This window comes from Protomyctophum parallelum (genome assembly GCF_964188405.1).
Source record: "Protomyctophum parallelum genome assembly, chromosome: 5".
In the NCBI taxonomy this organism is placed as follows: domain Eukaryota; kingdom Metazoa; phylum Chordata; class Actinopteri; order Myctophiformes; family Myctophidae; genus Protomyctophum; species Protomyctophum parallelum.
The window spans coordinates 42,555,674-42,573,456 of NC_139702.1; the positions used below are offsets into that span (position 1 = coordinate 42,555,674).

The 17,783-nt window shown below is 41.3% G+C and overlaps 1 protein-coding gene across 1 annotated transcript; it reads right to left on the reverse strand.

Moving 5' to 3' along the window:
- Nucleotides 1–13,086: 13,086 nt before the first annotated feature.
- On the reverse strand, nt 13,087–14,918 carry helt (helt bHLH transcription factor; the record flags this gene model as incomplete). Its single annotated transcript, XM_083765237.1, has 4 exons — nt 14,817–14,918; nt 14,066–14,170; nt 13,852–13,948; nt 13,087–13,574 (listed from the first exon to the last, which is right to left on the reverse strand). Exons 1-4 carry the CDS (start codon nt 14,841–14,843, stop codon nt 13,087–13,089), a joined length of 717 nt encoding a protein of 238 aa, XP_083621363.1. The 5' UTR covers nt 14,844–14,918.
- Between the last annotated feature and the right edge of the window lie 2,865 nt (nt 14,919–17,783).

Sequence of the window (17,783 nt, forward strand, 5' to 3'; positions counted from 1 at the left end):
ACGGACGGACGGAGTGCAAAACATACTCTCCCCATGCCTTCGGCTGGTGGAGACAATAAGAAGAAGTGATTATCAGACTTACTTGACTTATTCCTGTAGGCTCCTAGGTGGAGCATAGGGCCGCAATCACACCCCGCCATCGGACTCTGTTTTTAGCAGTTTTCTTCAGCTGGGCCCACGATAGTCCGCTTTACTGGCTTACTTGGGTTGGCGGTCTTTCCTGACAGAGTCTGTGTTATTTCATACAGTCTCTTCATGTTTTTCTGTCTGGCTGCCATTTCTGCCATGTCATGGATGAATCGCCTTTTATCACCTCTTGCATTTTTCTGTACTTGACGGTTTGCTTCCCTGTACTTTGCTCGCAGGTCTATTTTCTCGCGTGGATCTTGACACTGGTTGATCTGGTTGATCTGGTGTTAGCCAAACTTTTTGTTCTCGCACCTTCTTGCCTAAGTGGTCGTCCAGGTGTTTTTAAGTTCTGTCCAGTGGTTTTCAATAGATGTTTCATTTGATCCTGCTGCTACCTCAAGGTTATTCTTCTCTTTTCCTGGTGTTCCTTAGAAACTGGACATTGAACTTATGGTGTGATCTGTCAGTTGTGGTGTGAGAGATCTCATTTTGACTTTCGTTTTTTTTTTTTTGCCACTAGTAGCTGGTGATCTGATGCTACGTCCGCTCCACGCCTCACCTTGACATCCAGTAGACTTCTTCTCCACTTGCGGGAAACTGTGATGTGATCAGTGATTATCAGGAAAGTTCATATTTTTACCAATCTGAATGTTGATTCAGATTCAAAACTTTAATAACAAATTAATGTTTATCTTGGATTCTGTTTTGCATTCTGTGTTTTAAACATTGGCACCAAAATATCCTTATGCCATTTGTGCCATGAGTTCCCTAACAGTTAATTTTATAAATGTTAGTTTAACTTTATTTGCCTGACGTATGTTATGCTTATCACAACATTATGGTATTAAAGGACTTTACCAGTGTAAATACATTGTATTACGAAACATTGTCTCTTTGATGCTCAATAATAGAGGAAAAACAACCATTTATCCAAATCATACATGTGAGAGTGTACAAAACGTGGCATGGGGGATTAAAACAATCTCTCACTTTCTGCATCTTCTGTGTGATGATAATGATGTTTGCGAGCTGGCTCTGTCCTCCTGTTTTGGAAGGTAACTAAGTATATTCAAGAACTGTACCGTTTTAGAAACTTTTACTTTACTTGAGTATTTGAGTAAACTTTTGAGTAAATATGAATTACTTGCAATTGCGTGGAGCCCCGAGGTAGGTAAATCAATGATGTAGCAGTTGATTTTTTCCCCAATAGAGTGAAGTACCGGTAGTTAAAACTAGGCTACCTGGCTACTTCTATTTCCAGTCGTACAATTTCTACATTACACATGTGTGTTACATTACAGACTAAAAACAAACTCTTGTTTTGAAATGTGCACCGTTTCATTCGGAAACCGATTTCTATTGAGCCTCTTGACGACGATTCCTAATGCTAGCAATTCCTATAATTTTATCTGGGTAGGAATATAAAAACAAGTGAGTGCTGTTTTTAAATTCCAGCCCCTGCCCATCCAGATCCCTCTGCATGTCCCTGCATACTTTGTAACTTTGTATTAATTTCATTTAGGCGACAATGTATATATTAACGTTCAACCATTCAAACTCACAGTCGTAGCCTACAAGCGACAGCCGGCAGAGGAAACTAAGCCACCGGCCTTCTCATGAGGAGCAGTTATAGGGGAACAGATTCTTGCTCAAGGACACTTTGACAGTTGACATACAGTCAGGGATCAAACTGGGCACCTTGTGATTCCAAGACAGATCGAGCTCTGTCTGGTTGACTGCCTCCTTGGTTCATGTTGGTTCAAACTGGTTGTGAGTATCGTGGCTCGTCACTTTTGAATATCCAAGTGTTTGATATTTGGTATTGCCAGCTTAATTGTTTCAGCTTTAACTTTGTTCTTGTTTTGCCTTCCAGGCTATTTTTTGTTTTATTTTGAAGTAGTTTGTGTAGCTGTTTGTGACCCCAGTCACCCCACCCTCCTTGATTGTATCACCTGTGAAAGGGGTAATCAGTCTGCACCTGTGGGAGGGACAGAAGGCAGAAAATTCTTGTCTGTGCTGAAAGATGTTGCCTGTGCTGTTTAACACTACAGAAGAAGCATTGTTTGTAAGTTTTGTTTAGTTTTATTTAATGTAAAGTGTAACACATATTTGGATTTAGACAGAAATGCAGCTGTGATTTAATTTAATTATTATTTTTTATTTAACTGACAAACATTTGACAGTACGTTCTTTGATGCCTGTATACATCATGCTGTATTATATTTTGTACACTTTACTGTGTTACAGTTTCACACTGACTGGCTGCCTTAAATTGTCTTTCCAACACCTCAGTTCTCTATTGTTTTAAATGGAATAGCAGCAGCTCATCCTGCAGCAGCTCCACAGCTCCGATGAGTCCACCAGCTCCAGTGAGCTTCATGGAACCGACGATGACCATTTCCTCCCTCTGGCCCAGCCGATCGAGTCGAGACCATCGTCGGGAGCATGACAGCAGGTGACAGGTCCCTTTGGCTTGAGGATTGGTCCTCTACATCAGGGGTTCTCAACCGCAGCTCGCTTGGTCTTCAACCAGCCAAAATTCTCACATGTCTCCCCCCTGCTCCGCTCCCTCCACTGGCTCCCGGTCGCTGCCCGCACAGAATACAAAACTCTGATGCTGGCATTCAAGGCAACCAAAGGTATGGCTCCCCCATATCTTGCAAGTATGATTGAACCCTACAAACCCTCCCGCGCACTCAGATCAGCCAACGCAGGGAAGCTGGAAGTACCCTCACTAAAAACGACGGGACAACGCTCCACACGTCCCAAACTCTTCTCCCTTCTGGCTCCAAAACTGTGGAATGCACTTCCCATTGCAGTCAGAACTGCAGCATCACTCCCAATCTTCCGCCGTAGTCTGAAAACCCACCTTTTTAGACTCCATCATGGCCCATAGCACTTACCCTACCCCCTTAGATAGCATTTCTGTAGACGTAGATAGCATCTGATACAGACTTATAGCATGTTATGTAGACGGCACTATAATTGCACTATAATTGCATTGTATATAGTCATAGCACGCCATAGTACATATGTACTGTATAGCATAGTAGTATATATGTATAGCTTATATGTATAGTCTCATAATATAGATATTCCACTGTTACTTTCTTAGTTTACGCATGTTTTATGATAAATGTGATGTATTCCCATGCTTTTGTTCCTGATTATTGTAAATCGCTCTGGATTAAGAGCGTCTGCTAAATGCCTAAATTGTAATTGAAATTGTAAATTGTGGGTCGCGACCCCTCGGGTGGTCGCCAAATTATTTTGGGGGGCCCCTACATTTTTGAAGAGTTTACATATAGTACACGTAGTACATCCATACACCTTCCCTAATGATTATATCTGGTTTTAGTATTTATTTATGGTGTATTGTCTCTATTATTAAGGTTATTGTAGCAGTCAATTTATATTGGGGGTCGGGAGGGGGCGGGGCGGGGGTCCCGAGACATTGCCAAAGCATTTCCGGGGGTCCCCGGCCAAAAATGTTGAGAACCCCTGCTCTACATCTCTCTGCGATGCGTCCGCTGTTGGTGGACGCCATCGCTGGCATTGGCCCTCTTCCTCACCTCCCTCACCTGATGCCCACAGGCACCAACCTGTGCCAGAGCCTCTCTCCTCCCTCCCTCCTCTCCCTTCCTTCCCTCCCCCCATTCTCCCCACCCAGCACTTTGTTGTTCTTTTCGCATTGACCCTTCCGCCTCACCCCCTCAGTGCCCAGCATGTAGCTGTGCTCATTCCATCTCCAGCTATACCTCTCGCCCCGTCCCGTGCCCCCTCCCTTCTGCGCATCCCAGATGTTTTTCTCCTATAGCCTGGCCACAGTCATCCCAGCGGTTCCTCCACAGTCAGAGATCGGGGAGGCTCCGCCGACTCATGGCACGCCGGCATTGACCTGCAGCCACGCGTCGTCCAACGCCGTCCCATGTCGACCCACGTCGACCTGTCACGTTGAGACGACCCGTGACGTCCTCTTGGTGTCTCATTGCAACGATTCGTGCCACGCAAACATTAAATAAAAAATACACCTACACGTTGTGGCAACAATGCCTCCATCATTGTGAAATATGTGTGGGGCTAAAATAATTGGCATAGCGACAAAATTGGGGCGAAAAAAGGGGTAAGCGTGCGCTTTTGTGCGAAACAATATGCATAAGCATATATATATTTGCAGCAGCAGTTTCCACAGGGGCTCGGGCTGGCCGTAAGGACACAATAATACAGTAGGCATATTATATAACATTTGCAGTTCAGTTGGCACAGCGGCCCAACTGAGAATACAGTCAGTTTAACAAAGATTAGCAGCAGCAGGCACATGTGGTGGCCGTGGCCCATTATCAGAACAGTAAAGCAATTCTAAATAAATACCTGCACCGTGTGTTGTCGTCGTCCTCCGATGACAACCTCATCAACGCTAATACTACTTAATTCTGTACTAGTCTTTTTTTTATTTGGGCCAACCAAAGCAGTCACATATTCGTTTCTGAGCCATGCTGTAAAGTCGGAGATTTCACGATGGCAATGTTGTTGAGAATGTTGATCATAGTCCAATGAGTATTCATGACTCACCATTTGTTTTGAAAACAAAACACGAAACGCCTGCTGTCCCCAAGGCTAGTGGGACGGACCTATTGCTTCATAAAAGTATGTTCCATATTCCATGTGTAACGTTATACCATATAACACAGGCTTGACAATGTGTCAAGGGGGACCCATAGCCACCTATTTCCTCTCAAAATGGGTGCACATTTCAAAATAAGGGTGTTTTTATTTTTTTGTACTTGGAATGGGATCATTCAACCCATGTTTTATTTTAGAATCGTACTGGAAATTGAAGTAGCTATGACCATGAAGATGCATAGTTGACTTGAAAATGAAAATAAAATAACAAAACTATATTGTATGTGCATTTGGGGTGGCGGTACGCCCTCTAGACTAGAGGGGTACCGGAGCCCTTCTATAGGTAGCGGAGCACAGAAGGGAGGTTCCGGAGCTGAGCTTCGGCAAGTTCCGACATTAATTAAGCTCTGGTTGTTCTGTACTGTGTTCTGTACTGCAGAGTACTGTATGAATCAGTGACTACTCAGTAGAAGTGTCATTATAATACAAATACACAGTATGAAGTGTTTTGGTATATTTATGTATCACTCATGTCAGTCATCGACTAACTCATGACTCTGCAAGTTATACTGATATCGAAATGTCTTGTGTCTTTTAGCACCTCTAATAAATAGGCTTTAAATTGTTCAGAGCACTTCTCTGGTGCTTTGCTGACATGGTGGAAAATCTTGCCAGGCAGAAATTAGATTTTCAGGCGTGGCCTATGCGAAGTTGCATCATGATGAAACGAATCCAGGGGGGAAATATATATTGTACAACTATATTGTACGGTTCAAGAGTTATAGACCAAAAAGTGAAGTTTCCTGTCAAGAGTCACCATGAGAGGTTCTTTCTTGGCGTAGCTACTGGGAGTTTGAATGCAAAGTTTCACACCGATCAGTCCAGCAGTGTCCCAGATTAGCTGCTCACAGACTCACAGAAGCACGGACAGATCCATGGGCAAAACATATTCCCAGCTGACGGAAATAATAAAATACCATTTGATCTGAGAAGGCATTGCCTGTTCACAAGTCTCTTTTGGACTACACTGTGTGTTGTTTGAGCTGATGACTGCAGTAATTGACACTTCTTTCTACGGTCTATGTATGGTCTCATGTTCTGAGTGTAAGACATCAGTGGCCTGCTGTGAAGGTCATGATAAGGTTGCTGGGGTATGACCAATTCACCAGAACCATGATAATGCAACATTACCAAGTTAAACATGCTATTATTACCAAACATGTTTCTATCCTCTTTCTGATTATGCCCTCAGTGAATATTAATGATTTGCTTCTGATTAAAGGCTTTAACCAATTTATTCTATAAAATGAATAAATAAATATATAAATAAATACATGATGCTTTACTGATACAAACAACTTTTGTGAAGTTACCACTTATTTAGATTGAATACAATAACTTGAAATGAAGTCTTCAACAAACCTTCGGCCATGCACCATCGCTGCATGGTCTACCAGTCTAATTTAAGCTTCTTCTTTTTTTTTACCGGATTGGTCACTTAGATCATGACCTCAGACGCTGACCTGTGACGCCCTCAGTGTTTCCTTGCTGGCCCTGGACACAGCTAAATGCATAGGAGCGGCTGTCATCTTTGCAGACAAAAGACAGTCTGTCTGTTGGGACACACCTCTCTGGCCCCTCATGAGTCCAGCCAAGCGCACCGGGAGCATATTAGGACTACTGGATTTTATTTATCCTTTCTTCTGGGCTGTGCAAACGGCTTACTGGGACGTCAAGTTTGTCAGATGCTTCAGCTGTGACTGTTTGACCACATCACCCACACCCTTTTCAGGCTGCCTGTGCACTTCATGTTTGATTTATCTGATTTGCGTTGTCGGTGTTCATATTCTCCATTTGTCACTGAAGCATTATGTTGGAGAATGGTGCTGGCAGGACCCAACAAAAAAGCCAGCCACGATGCATTCCTGGTCCTCTTAATGTCTTTCTTTAAGGAACCTTTTCAAGTGAATAGAACCTCAGATGAAACTGAGTGATTGAAATGGAAGAGACTCCTCTGTTCATGAAATGCAATTTCTGATGGGAATTTCTGTTGAAGCGTATATGAAGAACACAGGAGAAGCAGCTAAAAGAAAAATACAGAATTAGAAACACGGAACAAATAGGGCCAGAGACACAAGCTAACAGGATTGTTAACTAGTGTGGGGTTAACTAGTGTATCACATTATATTTAAGATGATGATAGACTGTGGCAGTAGTAAACAAAATGCCATGAGTGCCCTGACAGCTCGATTCGTTTGTGCCTGACGTATATTATTCTTAATCAAGTGTCCTGGTTTTAAAAGACCATACCACCATCAATAGTGTACATGTCATTTGACGATTAGACCTCCTGATGAAGGTCTAATCGACCGAAACGTCGACCTAATAAAGAGCAACATTTTGGCAAGTGTCTGACAGTGTGCAGGACCTTTTCTTTGTTTTTCAAAGATACCCTTTAATTTTGTCAATTATTGACAGCTTGAGAAATTAATTATGTTATTGGTAACTAAACAGACCATTTCAATGGTCCTTATTGTTTTGTTGCCTGAAGTAAATCAAATGGAACTGAACATAGCTGAATAACTGAGTCAACCTTGGATAAACGTTAAAGGACCACTTCACAGCATTTTCGACCTTTCAATCTTCTCCTAAACCTTTCTAAACTCCTCCTTCACAATATGGTTACATATATTTGTCTCCACCAGGCCGAAGGCATGTGGGGAGAGTATGTTTTGCACTCCGTCCGTCCGCGTGTCCGTCCGTCCGTGTGTCCGTCCGTGTGTCCGTGAACAGCTAATCTCGGCCACCGTTAACCCGGTCGATGCCATATTTTGCACACACACTCCCTGGATGCCAACCATGAACCTCTGCCCCAAACTTTCCAGAACGGCCTGTTATAGCGCCACCAGGAGGCCGCTTTGTGCAAAACAAGTTTTTGCACAGTACACCTACAGATTTTGTCCAAACATCACGCAAATTGGTACACAGTCTCTCTAGAGCCATTCAACGAAACGGGTCTTTCAGATTTATCAGACTCCATCCTGATTGGTTAAGATTGGCTTCCAAAGTTCACAGGAGTGCTCAGTTTCAAACAAAATGCTGCAAATCATGAACACATCGCGTGATTTCCGTGAAATTGTGCACCCACATTCCCACTAGGCCGAGGACGAAATGCCACATGAACAATTTCAACTCAGCCTCAAGGTGGCGCTATAACTGGCCGAAAAGTGTTTTTACCTCTAACTACACGGATCTGTGGATAACCTGGTGGAGACCTGTGCCCGGAAGGGCACTTTTTTTCACCTGTTTTTATGTGCTAATAACTCAATTGGTTTTCTTTCATTTTAAGATATTCTTCAAAATATGAATTATTTGTTGACAAAAAGCCTTCAAATGGTAAATCATGTTTTTCTATTATGTTTGCCTCTCCTTGACACAGAGCACTTTGACAAAAGCACACAGAAACTGGAATGTGTAGTGTGCTCTTTACCGATCTACCATGCAAAATCACTTGATTTATCCTGAGCACTTTTCCAATGTCACACTGTCTGTGCTTGTGACAAAAGTGCCCCTTGTTGTGGCACACAGATAACCACAGTCACCCTCATGATGCTCAAAGGACTGATTTAAGACTCGCTTTTTCAACCCTTTGTCTTAAAAAACAATGGCAAACAGAGCACTGCACTTTCTCTTGGCAAATGATGCCTTAATTGTGCAAGTTAACAAGCTTGCTCTTTTTTCCCATGAATAACAAAGCATTTGGTGTAATGTTGTGGGTTTTTCTCCTACTTTAAGAGATCTGTCAGCTCTTTTTTGGGGAAGTTCCCATGCTGTTGTCTGCTCCCTTTTGGCTCCATGTCTCTGCCAATGGAGAGTGGCAGTGCCCAGTTACAGTGTAGCAAAAATTGCATAACATATTGTAAATAGAACAAGAGGGAATTCAGTGCCACAGTAGGACATTTATGTACAGTATTCATTATATGTTCATTTATATCTGAAATGTGTTTGACCCTTCTCTATGTTTTCTTTATAACAGTACCTCTTTTATCTCTCCATTTTTGGCTCAAATATCTTGGTCGCTGCTCTAAATAGAGGTTAGTGTTGAATAGGACATCTCCATGAATTTGCATAATCTGGTGGCACTGGGGTTGGATTGCTGGTGAGCACATAGAGGGTTGTGCCAACTGCAAAAAGGTAAAGCCCTCATCCCTTGGCAGGGGGTGGGTGCTTTGAGAATCTTAGTCCAACAAGTTAGTAGGCAAACTTTATAGTTTATGTGTTTTACATTAATTGATGTTTCGGGCAAACAATATCCCAAATAAATATTTTATTGTTATTTATCTAAATGGAACTTAATTTTTCTTCTCTCTACCGCATACTATATGTATCTGGGGTGTTATATGTGATTAGAGTGGTGTGCTTTCACATTAAGAATTCTCATATAGTTTTAAATGAATTGATACATATGCATTGTTTTCCTTTAAGGTTTCTTACAGACGCTATTCATGTCTGTTATGTTCTTATTCAGACTGGTGCCAAGGCACTGCCTCTCCCTGATGGGAAACTGTTGCTTTATGGGTTGGGTTGGTTGCCAAGTTTTGGCATTGTTATCTGTGAGGGGAGGGGGGCTGCAGAAAGGGGGCCCTTTAAACCCTGTGAGATAGTGGTATCTGTTGTGGGAATGATCTCCATCCCCATTTTCGCCCCTATTCTCACTCTCTCCATCTTGCTCACCCTCCTCCTCTCTCATTCCTTACCCCGTGTCTCCCTTTTCCTTCACCCCTGTCTATCTTTTCATACCCCACATCAGACAGCCATCCTGAGGTGAGCCGGTGGAGATCTGATGATGCCATTGAGGCACTTTGATTACAGACCAGCGCTGACTGTTGGATTTCACACAGCTTGTGCACTACTTTGGCTTCGCTCCCAAAACCCTGTGTGTTTCCCCAACGACTAAACACCATGCAACCCCCCCCCATCCCTAACTGCCCCGACCACAGCCCCGACCGACCCTGACCCCATCCCCGAACACCACACTCCATCCCATGAACAAGGAAACTAAGTATTCTCTTGTATTCTCAGAAGCTAAAAGTCTTATTTTGTCATACTACAGTGTGGCTTTCCGAAAATAACTGTCATTTTTGGTGAGAGACTGTTGGGGCACTGTTCAATTTAAAGTGATGTCAAATGTAAAAACATTACGTGTAACATTGTTGTATTTTGTTTTTATGTGCTAATGCTATTCCATACAGCTATTCCTGAAAGTGCTATTCCTGCTATTCCTGAAAATGTAAGTTTTGGCACACTGCCAGTAATTTTTATTTTTTATTATTTAATTTTATGTTTTACTTAATAAGACAATGATGCCTCTTATCTACAGTATTATATTAATATATAATATACTGTAGATAAGAGGCATCATTGTCTCTTATAATAATTCTTATAATATTATAAGAATTATTTACATTCTCTGCACAGCACAAACTGAATTGAAATCATTCAACAAGACTCAATTGGAACTTTTCATGTATATCCTACATATTCCATACATGATATATTGATTATCTTTCTCTTCTGTATTGTGGTGAGGGAGTGTATTGTGAATATTCTGTGTGCGATATTAATGTTAAGATAAATATTTTCAAATTTGCCAATGAGGCTCAGCCAGTTCACATTACATTATGGTTTGTACTCATTCTTCTTGCTCAATTTATTATTATTCATGTGATGTGCTGTGGCAAATCTGTCTCATCTGGCTGAGCATGAGTCTCTTTCTCTGCTAAACTCTCTGTTTAGAGTCAGGATTTAAACCAATATTGGGGCTGTAGGGACCAAAGTGTTCCTTCAAATCCCTTGCCTTTTATCATATTGTCAGTTTTCCATCTGTATGCCACTTTCATTTCTTTCTTTTGCTCTCTTGCTTGTCTTTTGGTTAGGGCTGGTTAATGTGGGTTTATCCAGCCATCCAGGCGATTAATGTGGATTTATCCATCCATCCATCCATCCATTCATTTATCCATAGGATCCATCCATCCATCCATTCATTTATCCATATGATACATCCATCCATCCATCCATCCATCAATATACATAAAGCACCTGCATGACCCATGGGACTGAAGATTATCATGCCACGGTACATTTAACTAATTTGACAGACAAGTTCTGATTACGACTCTAGTTCTGTTTCTACAATAAGCCTGCGTGAGTGAAGCATTTCTTCAGCCTTCTCCTTGGAAAGAAAACTTTGATTTCATGGTTCTGATTATGTTTCTTCACAATCACTCAAGGATGAAGCCCAAGGATCTTGATATTTTCTTCCTTTCAGATGCAGGACAATAGACTTTCCAAATAAATAAATATATAAAAAGCAGTTCCACCCTGCAGTCTTCATGTCACCCTTTCTTCTTTAACTCTCTCTCTCTCTCTCTTCTCTCTTTTTGGTACTTGCATAATGCTTGGAACCCAAAATAATACAACTTACTCAAAAACAGAGAGACGATCATGAGATTAGTCCAGTTATTGAGACAGGGCTGGTACATATCACACATGGCCCAGACAGTAAAACCAACAATTTGGCATAGATGCATTGCACAGTGAAATGCTGCCCTTGTTTTGGACCTCCCCAGTAGGGTGCATTTACAAATTGATAAAATTAACACTGGCTTTTTATAGTGTGGTTTCTCCCAACATGGCACAGATTTGTTGAGAGAACATGAGATAAAAGCATGTCAGTACAATTTCTTCCATTTAAGAGTCACAGATTTCAATGCACATCCACGTTTCTTTTGAATCTCCCCAATTTTGAGCTGTTTATTGTCTGGGTGTATAGAGCTATCTTTGTTGTGACAGCAATGATAATAATAATAATTATTATTGAGAATCCATGCCCCACCTGCATGGTTCATGGTTTAGAATATGCCCATAAATAACACCTTTAACCACACACTAATGAATGGTCTATTGAAACTTAAAGGGATATTTCACTTTAAAAAAAACATTTGGTCATTTTATCGTCTATACTCAGGCTTATGTAACACCCAAGACAGTTTTTTAGTTGCTCGATTCAGTATTTAGATATTTGATATTCATTGTAGTGAGTTATTCTTTTTTCTCCACACTGATATTTTCCCTAAATCATTCATAATATTTCACATGCTAAGAAATATCTCTTTTACATCCAAATAAATATGAGACTCGGAGACTCGGAATTGTGGATTGTTTAAGTGTGTTAAGTTGTACAAGTATGTGTTAAGTTGTAAATGAAAATTCTGCTTCGCTGAGTGCCCTTGGAACAAACATTGTTTCTCTGTAGCTAAAGATGTTTATAACCTATCAGTGAACCAGACTATATCAAGAAAATCACACCTGTGTGAAGTGAGTTTATCATCGTACATCATCAGACACATATGATGTAAATTCTCCATTCTTTGTGTATAGGACAAAAAATAGCCGATTTGTGTGTCCACATAATGACGTACTGTAAATTCTCCATTCATTGTCAATGGGCAATGGGTTTGTGTAAGACGAAAATCTACACAGCTGAATATATAAGGACAAAATCACACTTGTGTGAAGTGAGGGGCGCTCTTATCATCATACATCATCTCAGTCCGGCCAATCACATTGCATCCTATATGTCCAGTTTGTAGTGTTTGTGTTTACACAAACACTCAAAACTGGCCATTCATTATAATGGCATTTACACTTTGTGTTAGGACAGAAGTTTGTGTTACTTACACGCACACTAAAAGCTGGACATATGAGGGGCAAAAAATAGACATTTGCAGTAATTTCAAAATAGCTGGATGAGCAGCACTACTGTAGAATATAAAGGTCCTTAAGCAGCTTGATCTTCCAAGACACATATCTCCTCAGTTTTACATATTATACAGAATACATTAGACAAATAAGACTTGTACCCTCCTTCTGTTCTCAATATAGGTCAATAGTAGGAAATTATTGGGAAATATGTCTTGGCCACATAAATTAAATCACTGCTTCATCCATTTGTGTTTTCAAGAGGTCACTTTTGGTGTGATTGGAAGTTTGATAATTTTTTTGTGATATATTATAGGCTATACTTTATTACACTTTTATTAAATAGTAAATCTATTCTGTATATATTTAAGGTTATAAATACTCATAATTCCTGTTCAATCATGACAAACATAATGGTGTTTAAAGAAATATTTATTCTATTCAGTATGCACAATCTGTATCTATTTTTAAAACACGCACGCACAACACACGCACGCACGCACGCACACACACGCACACAAACGCGCGCGCGCACACAAATATATAAATAAAGACATAAAACCGAGAAAGTATTTACATGGCATGTTGTGCACTGTGTAGACTGAACGCGTTTGCGTGCGTGTGACCAATGAAATTGAAATAATGGTGATCGAGTCCCTGCACTGGCGACAGATATCCGCCGTGCTGTTGCGTGGGTGCGGAGAGTGGCACCGTTGGATACGTGATGGTGGGGCTACGCGTCGCGCTGTGCCATGAGAAGTGTCCCGTGGGTGGGCTCTGCTGGTGGTACATGGAGTCGCTGGGACTGTGGCTTTGGTGCTCCGGGGAGGAGTGCAGGTGATGACCCAGGTAGTCTGTGACCGGCTCTGGCAGTGCGCCATGGGAACCGAACACGGGTTCGGTGATAACTCGCGACTTGGACTGCAAAAAGGCGAGGATCCGTGCGTACTTGATGTCTTTGGTCTCGGCCCGGTCCTCGGTGGTGAGGTAGTGCACCAGGTTCTTCATACACTCGTGATATCCGTAGTGAAAGTAGTTGGCGAACTCAGCCAGCAGCTCACCTGAAACGACACATAAGACCTTTTAGACTTTTGTATTGACTTCATTGCACGGTTTCTTGTCTTTGGTAAAGTGGGTATATGCATGCCTATATTTCTAAAGTCGCAGCAGTGGGCCTATAATGACTCCGTCCCACTTCACCTAAGTTTGTTGTTGGCACATAGGCCTGCCGTCTATAGCCTACTCAATGGAAGCTGATGTGGTGCATTTATCAAAATATAGCCTTAGTCTAATATCAATTTATAATGCAGGCACGGACGCACGGTTAATGGTACATACCCTTTTCTCGCCCCCGCGGGAAATCTGCTGAGTGGAGTGCCCGTAGGTATTGAACTGTCATCTCCAGGATTTCTGCCTTCTCGAGTTTCCCAGAATTCTATAATTCAAAATATAAATGGGTTAAGAAATAATAGACTAGGCTATAACCAGTCGGCCCAGCCACTAGCACTGATACAGCGTATCGTATCAATCTGATAAAGTTAAAGTGCCTCACCTGTTTAGCAAGTGCCATGGGCACTGTTTTTCCTAGTTCATTCAGACAGCGATTAATACGATCCCGTCTTCTTTTCTCAATGACTTTGTGGGAGATGGGAGTTCTCTGTCAAAAAGAGCGGATGAGGGAAATGAGAAGGTGAAATACAATACAATTTGTTTATTCGCCATTTGCCCATGGGCGGCTGGGCCTATAGCCTACACATCGAAGAAACTGAAACAATATACCCACCAGTAGTTTGGGTCTTTAGGACATGAAAATGTATACATATTTAGCTAATGATCAACTCGAATACGACAGAAAGACAGAACATGTCCATGCAGGCTGTAGCGCATATTGTGGAATTGCGCTTTTGCGCTCTGCTGCACCAGTGCGCAACAGTGACTGTGTGTGCTCCACGGCTATTTTCTATTACTCCACAACTATTTGTGAAGGAGGTTGAGATTTAAGTGTTAATTTTGTAGTTTATTATAGCATTCATACCAAAATGATATGAGCTCAAACCCGAGGAAAACCAGCCAGTATCCCCAGGACGCACGGCACATGCGTGGAGTCGGATGCATTTCTCCTTACCCATGTGGCATGAGTTTTCCTTTAGGTGGAGTCCCAGTAATTGTTTATTTTAACTATTGATGTATAATATTGAACTCGAAAAAAATCCAATATAAGAAACCCAAACGTGTCCATAAGAGGCCGTTGTAATTCCCTGGGTCAGTCCTTAAAATGCGGAGCGCGCCAATATAATGCTTACCTTTCGATCCTTCATTTTAGATGCCATCGGCGAGTTTGTGACAGACGTCTTATCCAACAGCTCAGTTGTGAGAGTAAGATGTTCCTCTGATATAGAAGATGGGCCAGACTGAAGTTTTAGGGGAACCCATGGGCCTTATAAAGGGATCATCCATGAGACCATGGCATTCATGATGCAAATTATTCCATGGGATTAAGAGGCAAGCTTTTGGTAAATGTGTGCGTTTAGGATCAGTTAAAGAAATAGTAAAAATCTCAAGCCATGGGCTGGCAGGGGGGCAAACCTGCTTTGTTAATCCACGTGGCTGTTCAAAAGACACGTGATTATTTTCGGAATATTATTTGCATAGTAACAACTCAGGCGGGAAATGAGAAGTGAGCGTTGGGTTCGCCTCATGCGACCGGGCGCACAGCGCGCACTGAAAACAAAGCCTTGGAAAAAAGGGCCCTCTTTCTTCCACTCGCGTTTCTCACACGATCGCCTGTTTACAATCTCAGCAAGCGATCTTAACTCTCATCCAAGCTCAGTCTGAGGTTTAAGGCCTGTCCAGTGTCATTAGAGTAATTAAGTAAGCCTTTAATAGGCTGTTCCGCCAAGTTCAGGGGAGATCTTTTGGAAACGGAGTCCCCCGTTTGTTCTCAGCGTTTCTCACACGACTTGGTGACACGTCCATCTTTTATGAGAGATGGCAAGCTTTTTGTTTACATTCTTTATTTTGTTGAAGTCCTCGGCAGGTGTGTGATTAGCCCTGGCACACGAGCGTCGTCTGCGTCAAGGCCAGCGTCTCCAGCAGTCTCTGGCACACGAGGGTTACCCACCACTGGAGACTCTTTGGAGAGGCTCAATTTGTATCCTATTATCCTATAAGAAAATGTCTATTCAGTCGAATGAATAGTTTCATTGGCCTAAATTTTAATAATGCTGTGAAAGAAAGCGAGAAGTAAAGAAGAATGCAGCTGGTGTGAACGTGCATTATTCCCCGTCACCTGCAAGATGGGTAGCCTGGAGACCCCTATTCATTTGCCTAATTTCGGTCAACTTAACAAACTTTGGAAGAAATTATACTGCCATTGTTATGAAGGGTGAAGCTTTCTGATCGAATTAACAGCATGTTTTGATCCGGTAAATGTCATTAGAAAGAAAGAAACAATCGCGTTTAAAGGGGCCTGGGTAATGCGCCAAGTGGAGACGCCAAAGCGCAAACTTCACAAAGGGGGCTAGTAAATGCCACAGGGGACTTTTGTACCCTCACATTGCTCAAGTTTTTCCCCCAACAAAGGGTATTATTTTATACTTGAATACATTTCATACAACAATTGCCTGTTTTCTTCAAACATATTTTCACAGCAAGGTTAACAACAGGTTTATTGTGTGCGTTCATTCTCACCAGTTCAACTCGTTTCATGCGCCAAAACATTTCGCTTGGATACCATTCCATTGAGAACGTTTTAATCTTTAAAGTTTCACTGTGTTTTCGTACATTTGGTCCTGTAAGCAACGTCGAAGAATAAAGAGCATTGGACATTGTAAAAAAGAAGAAAAAAAGAAATGAAAGAAAGGCTCACAAGAAGCATTTGGAGAGTTTTATAGCGCCCATGGAGCGAAAAGCGCAAGAGAGTATAGCAGGGGCATAAAATCCTATTACACGAGGAGTTTCTCTGTATTTGTCATTTGAATATGAGGGAAAAATATAACGTCTTTTGCTTTTCATTAAGTTATATATTAACTTTTTTCTCTCACATCAGATGTCATTAACAAGAAATACATTATAATCACCTCGGCAAATTAAACCGAATGACGCGTAATTATCCTATATCGCAATTATTGTAGGCTATACTAATATTGAATCGTTCAAAACGTTATACACATATAGGCTACACATTTGTAATAGGCATACTTGTAGCATATTATTAATGTAAGCATAATTGTATTTAATTTACTTTGGGCACCAGCGTGCGTTTGCACACGTTTTACAACAGCACAAAGTGTATAAGGATGACCTGCAGTTGCAATTCATACAAAAACTGTTACAAGGTCACTCACTCCTTGTTCTCGACTCGGGTTCGGACATTTTAAGTTATTTACTTTATTTTTCTCGCAACCCTGCAGCCACTTATATCAATAGCCTATTTGAACGAAGCTAGAAGAAGAAAGATACCAATTGCGCATTCAGTAAAAAGCTTATGTCATGCGTATTTAATTGTTACTATTTTATAGTGATTGGATTTATCCAGAAGGTCACGTGCAGGCCGTGTAGGCCTACTACTAGGATTTGCTTGATTTAGTGTTGACACAGGCTGGAAATAGACCATATACGTTATAGCCTGCATGACCGCACAGCATCAACTTAATTAACTGATGCATTCAATGAAGGTATAGTCATAGACCTATAATATAGGTTCAAAAGTTCAAAAGTTCACTTTCAGTTAACTATATTATAGTTAACTGAAAGTGAACTTTTCCCCTCTCCTTATATACGTCATAGGCTTTTACGTACCACTACCTGCACATATTCCGAGTGACAACATGCACCAAATTGGGTTGGATATCAATCAACATCTTCCTTTTGCTGCATTGATTTCTAAATTTGATGCAGCTGCTTGACTTGATACTGAATTATCGCTCTGCAGGACTAAATGCCTAAATTGTAAATTGTATACTGACACTTCGTAGACGTTCTGACTTCTGAAGAATTCCTTTATAGACTTCATCGTGTTTGCTTCATGTCTGTGCAGTTATTGCGTGATTCAACTGCCAACTTAATGTAAAGATCTAAGATAAGGAAATTAGGCGGTAAAGAACCCTGCACCCTGCAAGGTCAAGAAAATAATTATATACAGGCTACATATAGGCTACGTGTAGGCTACATATAATTACACTAATGTATAGACTATGGCAATTTAATTAACATAATGGCAGCAGGCTACAAATCCATCCAAAATATTTGTGATATAGGCCTATAGCTAT